General features: G+C 35.4%; 1 protein-coding gene across 1 annotated transcript; it reads left to right on the top strand.

Annotated features, from left to right (window-relative positions):
- Positions 1-2,673: 2,673 nt before the first annotated feature.
- Positions 2,674-4,407, top strand: LOC133188021 (uncharacterized). The gene is made up of 5 exons (XM_061323410.1): positions 2,674-2,677; positions 2,930-3,173; positions 3,408-3,562; positions 3,983-4,093; positions 4,361-4,407. Exons 1-5 carry the CDS (start codon positions 2,674-2,676, stop codon positions 4,405-4,407), a joined length of 561 nt encoding a protein of 186 aa, XP_061179394.1.
- Positions 4,408-8,306: the final 3,899 nt, after the last annotated feature.

Genomic DNA, 8,306 nt, shown 5'->3' on the forward strand with positions numbered 1-8,306 from the left:
TCCCAGTTAGTGTCGTAACTAGCTGTTAAATTTTTAACGACGAGTTACGTAACTGTCAGTTAAAAAATTGTTGTTCGAAAGTCTATTAAAAATAAATTAGCTAACTCACATTTAATTGATGTCTTATAGTTAAGAGGCCGTGTCAGTAACCATTGAGTATTGTATATAAAATGAGTGGAATGTGAAAAAAATTATTTTGCTTTAATATTTGGGTGCATGGAAGCATAGATGAATGTCCTTTCAAACATGAGTTATTTGGGTCACGTGTTTCTTGTTACCATAGCAACGGCGATTTAAATGCTTGAAAAGTGGGAAATTTGATTCTTGATAACCCTGTCAAAATTAATTACAGAATTAAACTATGTTTTTCTTAATTTCAATATATAAGGCAGATTTAATTTTTCCCATATTTATTTTAAAGCACTGGGGCCTACTTTGCTTTGTTTCTATCAAATGCTGTAAAATCAGCATAATTTTTATAAATATTTTACGCAAAAACGCAACCAAACTCCATCATAATCATACATGCAATAGGAACTACGAGCTTTGAAGTTATAAATCCAATAATAAAAAATGGTAGTTGGATACTCTACAGCAAATAATTTGATTTAGAAAGTATCATAAATATGAAAGCGCGTAAGCAGATTATCCCCCCTTTGTGGAACTCTCTTGCTGATGACTAACAGAAAGTTGGAGTTGCAGCAGAAGTTGGAGAAGAAAAACACCATGTAAGCAGGTTTTGTGCGGTTACAGAGGACATGACTGCATCAAGCGATTGTAGGTGACTGAAAAGTATTATTTATAGTCCGAAATATCTGACGTTTTCCTGGCTTTCTGACTATTTTTATATTTTAATTTACGTGCAAGGACAACGTCAGAACCGGCGCCTTTACGAAAACTGGGAATTCCCCGCCTCCAACCAGAGGCGGCATTCTCGGGTTGATTTTCGATACTTGCAAAGCGAATGAAATGTCTAACTCACAATTTATCAATAGTACAATGCTTCTAGTACTCACCAACGTCGTTTTTATGGTTTGTTTATAAAATATATAATCCGATGGAAACATTTTATCTGACTGTCGAGATATGTTTTCATTTCGTGCATTTATACATTTTTTTTTCAAGTATTGTTTAGAGCATATTCATTAATCACTGATAAGGTCAAATTGGTAGATTTACACTCTGTATGTCTGTATATTACTGTTCTTTTGACATGTAATATTTCAAACAATATTTCACAAAATTCATAGTCATACCCGGTATACCTCATTACCTGTACAGTATAGCATTCATTTGCATTCAACAACAGCAGTCTGTTATTCCAGATCCAGTACACCAAAATATGATGTTAAGGTATCAGCACCACAACAAGTTGACAAAACTTTAGGTGGCCAATATTGATTCGAAAAGGGGGAGGGCAACTAGGATAACAGACTCAACTCTGGTTTCAAAATTTGCTCTTGTCCTAAAAGTGGGAGGGGAGGAGAACCAGGATTTATAAGTGTTTACTATAGGAAATTTTGACTTCCCAAAACGTGGGGGGAGGGGGGTGCTATTCCTCCTACGCCCTTGATCAGGTTAGGCACAATTGCTGAATATGAGACTATTCCACAAATGTGAGACTGTGTCTGTTTTGCAAGATGAATTTCAGCCATATTTGTCTGTTTTTCAAGTACTAAAAAAATAAATTTCCTAATTTTGATCTCAAAGTTAAAAGGGTTCATGTTTATGATATAATATTTACATTTGCAAATGTTTTCTTTTGTATAACACTATTAAGAGCAACGCGTATCTATATCCGTATAAACACGGTTCCTCGCGTCATAAACATTCGATGTAATTTCTCAGTGACATCATAAAAGGTCGACGCACAATCAGTGGATCAAATACGTGCCGTTGAGTTTGAAAAATAAAATATTTCACGCGTTAAATATTGTAATCAGGAAAATATAAAATATGAATAAGTCATAAATGTGAATATAAGTAATAATGTGACCAACCTGTATTTATATCCCGATAGATGTTTAAAAGTGATACATTATTTCTTAACTAAACAATGTTTACAAAAGAAGAACATTTGTAAATTTGCCGTTTTCGAGATTATAGCTGCAGAACATGTGCAGCTATAATCGCGAAAACTGTACATGAAATGCATGAATGCTTTTTGTAAACATTTTTCAGTATGTCCTAAAGATGAGCCTTTATAACTTAGAGAACAAAATTCGGACATTTAATTTTTTATTATAAAGCAGACAAATTTTGTTGAAATTCATCTTGCAAAACAGTGACAGCCTCGCATTTGGGATACTCTCGCATTTGTGGTGTTGTGCCCAACCTGTTGATTGGTTTCAAACAGTACAAGTAGATAGAACGTGCCGAGATCTATTAAATGGCATGTTCACTTCTGACCTTGACCTAGATATTTGACCTTGAACTTCTGAATTTTACATTTAGCTCTGTTGTGAGAAAACCATAAGGTAAATTAGTTTCAATTATCACATGTAAATAGATCGTGATGAAATCTACTGAATGGCATGTTCAAATCTGACGTAAACCTTGGTATTTGATCTTTACCTTGAAATTCTGAATTATATGTTTAGGTAATTCTTCACTTCAACTAAAGCTTCACCATGGGCTATATCATCTTTAGTGGTTTTTTGTCACACATTCATCATGGGTGATGAGAGGAAGACATTGGTACATTTTGAGGTCAAAGATCAAGCCTCATATCACAATTAGACCTTGTCAAAAATCACATTCCACAAAAACTATACTTTGTTCTATCAGAAATTTTCCAATGGAGCCCTTCATGACTTTTAATATCAGTGTTTTAGTTCACCGAATTTTCTTAAAAAATTTTTCAAAGGATTTTCAATTCAAATTTTGTAAAAATAGTTTATCTTCATCATAGTTGTGTATTGTTTTCTAGGTGTGACCCAGTTTGTGTGCAGTTTCAGATCATCATCAACCTCTGGATGTGGACTGATTGATTACAAGAAGACTTGGCCCGAAAAAATATTACCCTTGACCTGCTGCCAAAATTCTGTAGATTCACATCTACAGAAGCATTCCATCAATCGCAGAAGTATACAAAATGAATGTGACTTTATAAAGACGAGGGCAGGCCTTTTTAATGAGGACGATGAAACACTTACCATCTGCCCAAAACACAGGTATTACACTATACATTTGTATATGTTACATGTATTATGTATGTAATTTCTGGTAAATATACAAGCTTCTTGAGCATGCAATATATATTGTATTCTCAAACACTTGTTTATTTTATTTTGATATGTTGCCCTACATCAACATTATAATGATTTTTGCCTTCATAAAATGTCATATACTCAAGTGCATTCCAGATTGCTTGTGTTATTTATTTTTAAACTGTTCTTGAATTATAGATACATTCTTGGGGTTGGGTGGAGATCAAGCAAGATGTGTTCCTTAGGATGGAAATGTGCCAAAAAGAGCCGGAGCAATTCAAAAGGAACCATTACAAAAGAACAATCATTCTTTCTCAAGAAACATCATGATGTCCTTATACAAATTGGTTCAGGTTTGCTGCTGTTTTTCTTTTCAGTATAACTACACTATAATGCATTTTTATTATGCCTGCTGTTAGCCAGCAGAAGCATGTAGGGATCACTTTGTCTCAATGCTTGAGCATGTGTTTAGCAGGGTCATTCGTGTTCTCAAACACTTATTTTGATAAGAAAGGGATTTTATTGCAATCACCTTGTCTCTCTGTTCCTTTGTCTGACAGACAAGTGCATGCAAATATGTTGTATTGTGTATCTTGAAGCAAATTATCAGTTTGTATGTCTGTTTTGGTAAAATATTATTTTCTATCATATCTTTTGTTTGAAAGTAAGTAAATGTATTTCCTGGACTGTGCTGATGCAGAAAAAAGGGAGGCTCTGCTTCATTAATTTTTGTGCATGCATTCAAAATTTTTGCATTTTCATAATTTTTGCAGGAGTATGCACCAACTGCAGGAAAGAACTGGTACAAAAAATGGTAACAGCTTCTGCAGAAATGGAACAAGAAGAAAGTACAAAATGTAATGTAAGTAGTGACAACAAAGAGTGTAATATTTACACAAAACCAGGATATCCTTGCAATTTCTTTTTTCTCCAAAACAATGACACTTTTGTGTCTTCTGCAAAGCATAGCAAACTTAGTGAAAATTTTGTAAGGTGTCTGTCTATCAGTCCATCTGTCTGTCATACTGTAGATATCACAGCCCATAACTTTTGAATAAAGTGTGATTGGATACTTATATTCACATGTGTGTTGTTTGTGACAAGACCTTTCTGCAGTTACAAAATGGAGATATGATGTTCTTTTTTAAAAGATAACATTGACCATAACTTTTACATGGGAAGTGATACAGGGAGTTGATATTTCACATATTGATTTCTTGTGATAATATCTTTCGCTGGTCAAGGTAAATATTAGAGTCAATAGGAATGCAGGTGACACATGTACCTTTAACACTGTAGTTATTTCACGTCAACAAAGTTGAGAAGAACTAATTTGGAGTATCCCCTTTGTCCAGTTTAATGTCTTGTATCATATCTCAGCCACTATATGCTATAGGGTCAAGTAAGTTTGTAAACAGGTGTAAAATATTTTCAGGAGAATCATGATGATAATGAGTTGCAATGTGAACTACCAAATGACCATGAAGTTCAAGCAGATCCAATGGATATTGAACAAATAAAGGTTTGTGTTGAAATTTTTACATGTACTGAATTATTATGCCCAAAGAGCAGGGGCATATTTTTGTTTGTCCTGTCTGTGTATCTGTTGTCAACTTTAACCTTTGCCATGACTTTTGAACTGTGAGAGATAGAGACTTCATATTTGGTATGCATACTCCACTAATGAAGCTCTTTCAGTGACCTTGAGACCTTGACCTTTATGCTAAAACTAGCTTTTCTAAATTTGTTGCCGCTGGGGGCATACTGTTTCACAAACTTATCTTGCTTTAAATTACTTTTAGCATCAGCTTGTTTATTGTAAAGTATCAGCCACTATATGCTGTAGGGTCATGTAAATTTGTAAACAGATATGAAATACTTTCAGGAGAATCATGATGATGATGAGTTGCAATGTGAACTACCAAATGACCATGAAGTACAAGCAGATCCAATGCATATGGAACAAGTAGAGGTTTGTACTGAAATTTTTACATGTACTGAGTTGTTTAAAATTACTTTGAGCATCAGCTTGTTCATAAGAGCCCCGACTCAAAGATGCGGGAGCCCTATAGTAATCACTTTGTTCATCCATTTCTTTGTCAAGCGATAACTCAAGTGCTATTTGTCCTGGAAATTCAGACTTGAAAAGCCATTTGACCTATGAACTTCATATTTTATACACAGACAAGAGGCCTAAAATGGGCCTATATTGCTCACCTGAGCTTGAGTCAAAGGTCGTGAAGGACCATGATATCATGAGGCACATTCATGTCATGTATGAAGCTGTTCTTTTGAGGCGGGTAGGAAATACATTTCAGACAAGAAAATTTCATTGAAGTCTACTGTGACCTTGGCATCAAAGTCTGACCTTGGGTTAGGGTCATGGCACACCACCTTATCATGAGGAGCATTGTATGCCAAGTATGAAGCTGTTCCATGAGGCATATAGAAATACAGACCTGACAAGAAAACTTCATCAAATTTTACCTTGACATTGAAGGTGTGACTTTGGCTCAGGGTCGTGAAACATTGTCTAAGCATGAGTAACATTTGTGCCAAAAATGAAGTTGTTTTAAATTAAGTTGTTAGTTGGATTTATTTTTATATCTTTCTTTTGTAGGTGGAATCAACTACAGACGACAACTTTTCCCAACCAACACCTTTTGGAAGTCAGTTATCATCTGAATGGCAGGATTCTCAAGAGCATGAAGATAGTCCATTACGTAAAAGGAAGGCCTTGAATACTTTTCTTGATGCCATAGGTGTTAGTCCAATCAAAAAAACACTAACTGTCGAATTTGAATCTGCATCAAAAAGGACACAGAATGATTATCTAAAAAAATCAAAAGATATTATTCACAACATCATTTCTATCATCGCCCCTAACCAAGAGGCTCTGTTAGAAAAGGCTATTTATTCAAGTAATCCAGACAACGAAGACACAAGCATTATTGAATCTATTTCAAAAGCTTATTCTAGCATGACCAGCTGGGGAACTCAGAGACAACTTCTTTCTTTATTGGTGGAGGACCACAGTTACAATGAGATTAAGGAGTGCATACCATCTCTGTCAAAATACAAGTATACTGCGGCTCGTAAGCATGCTGCGATCAATGGCATTGGCATGCCAATAGAGAATAGATCACAGACAAGAGAAAAAGCTACAAAGGAGCAGATAGAACATTTCTTAGAGTTCATAATGTCTCCAGCAATAATGACTGATTCCCCATTTGGTACTTGTTCATATAAAATCTCTTCAGGAATCACTTTGAATGTTCCCAAAATAATTCTGAACAGTGTACGGACTAGAACTGTATCATTATATATGAAGTTCTGTGAGGAAGTAGAGTTTCGAAATGTTCTTTCTGAAAGGTCATATATGAGGATCTTGGAAGCAGTTGAACCAGGTATCAGGAAGTCAATGAGAGGACTTGATAATTTTGCCGCTGGTGGAAGCCAGGCTTTTGATGACCTCAAAAACGTTGTTAGAGTATTAGGTCAGCTTGGAAAAGGACACGAATGGTCAGAGAAGATGACTGGCATGCTTAATGAAGGAAAGCAGTACGTAAAAGTTCAATACAAGGTACTACTAACTTTTAAGATGAAATCGTAGATTTGCTGTAGATTCATTTAATTTTGGGACTACCAACATTCACCTAAACCTTCAGCTCAGGTGAGCTAAAGTCATAGCGCGTAGTCTGTCTGTTGTCTGTTATCTTTTCACGTTTTCCACTTCTCCTTTGCAAGTACCCAAGTCCTTTAAGAAGTTTGTGTTTTTTGGGCTGAGCCATCAACAGATACAGCTGCATGGCCTCTGATTGGCCGACACATTTTCAACTTCTCTTCTGCAAGCACTGTGACCCAATTAAGATTTCTATTGATTTTAGGGTCAGTCGGTCAAAATTCAAGCTCTCATTGTCCTTGTGTATGAAAATAATTTCTTGACTCAAAGTATACTTTGCAGTTGTTTTCAATATAGGATCAGTACATGACTGTGGGTCAAAGGTCATGGCCTCATTAACTTTTGTTGTGGCAGGGTATTTGTCCTGTGGGACAGCTCTAGTTTGATTCTGATAACATACAAAGACAAATGTGAAATGGTGCTCACTACATGTAAAGGTTTCTTGAATTGTCATAAATTTTTTCTGTGTGTTTTGATTTCTGTATGAATTATTATTCACTCACATACTCATCAGATGAAATTAAACATTTTCTTGTTGTTATTTTCAGTTGCACATCAGTGAGAACTCTGAAATACCTGACCACTGCTGTACTCATGCGCTGTCATCAGAGGACACTGCTTATTCAAAAGCATGTGACCATTCACATCAGAAAGTTTGTGATGAATGCAATGGCATCACCAGTCTATTGGATGAGTTACAGGGAACAATTAGTTGCCATGAGGTTAACTTCACTGATCATGACCAAAAAGATGACATTCAATATACAGTTGCAGAGGTATTTAAACCAGAACATAAAATCAATATTTGACTTGTACCGGTATTATTACGTACCTAGTTGTCAAGTGACCAAGTACGGAATTATATCTGGGTAGTAGGTTTCATCCTGTTCCTGGTCACTCTATGACTAGGTACCGATTTTACCCCACCGATGACCATTTTGACATTTACCATCTTTTAAAAATTTGTCATTGCTTCATTATTGCCGCCTGAAGTTTACCTGCTGTGACGTCAAATAAACAATGGAAATAAAGTGATGTCACAATATGCTCACAATTCATTTGAAGGTTACAGCTTATAAAGTTGAAGGTGACCAGATAAAAGATACACACTGCTTTCACGTGACTATTATGAACCAATCACTGACCGAGTTGTCACTGCAAACTAGTGAGAGGTGGGGTAAAACTTACAAGGTGTTTTTTACTGCTGAGTTTTATTTAAGGTATTAGATATTCCTGGAAAATTTGCACATCCATCCAGAATCAAACACCTAAGAACATCCAGTGTTAGACATTCATTGCCTCTATTTACATTGCTACTGAATTTTAGATAACCTAATTTATATAAGGGAGATGTATGTTACATGTAACAACATCAAAACTTAATGTGATACACTTATCTACTTGCAGAGTGTGAA

The sequence above is a fragment of the Saccostrea echinata genome, unplaced genomic scaffold (genome assembly GCF_033153115.1).
Source record: "Saccostrea echinata isolate AGI-Se365-2 ecotype Australia unplaced genomic scaffold, CSIRO_AGI_Sech_v1 ptg000015l, whole genome shotgun sequence".
Classification (NCBI taxonomy): Eukaryota; Metazoa; Mollusca; class Bivalvia; order Ostreida; family Ostreidae; genus Saccostrea; species Saccostrea echinata.

Excerpts from the sequence above, each read along its gene's own strand:
- LOC133188021 (XM_061323410.1), top strand. Across the intron at positions 3,174-3,407 it reads ACCATCTGCCCAAAACACAG|ATACATTCTTGGGGTTGGGT; the intron begins GTATTACACTAT and ends CTTGAATTATAG. Across the intron at positions 4,094-4,360 it reads AAGTAGTGACAACAAAGAGT|ATAACATTGACCATAACTTT; the intron begins GTAATATTTACA and ends CTTTTTTAAAAG.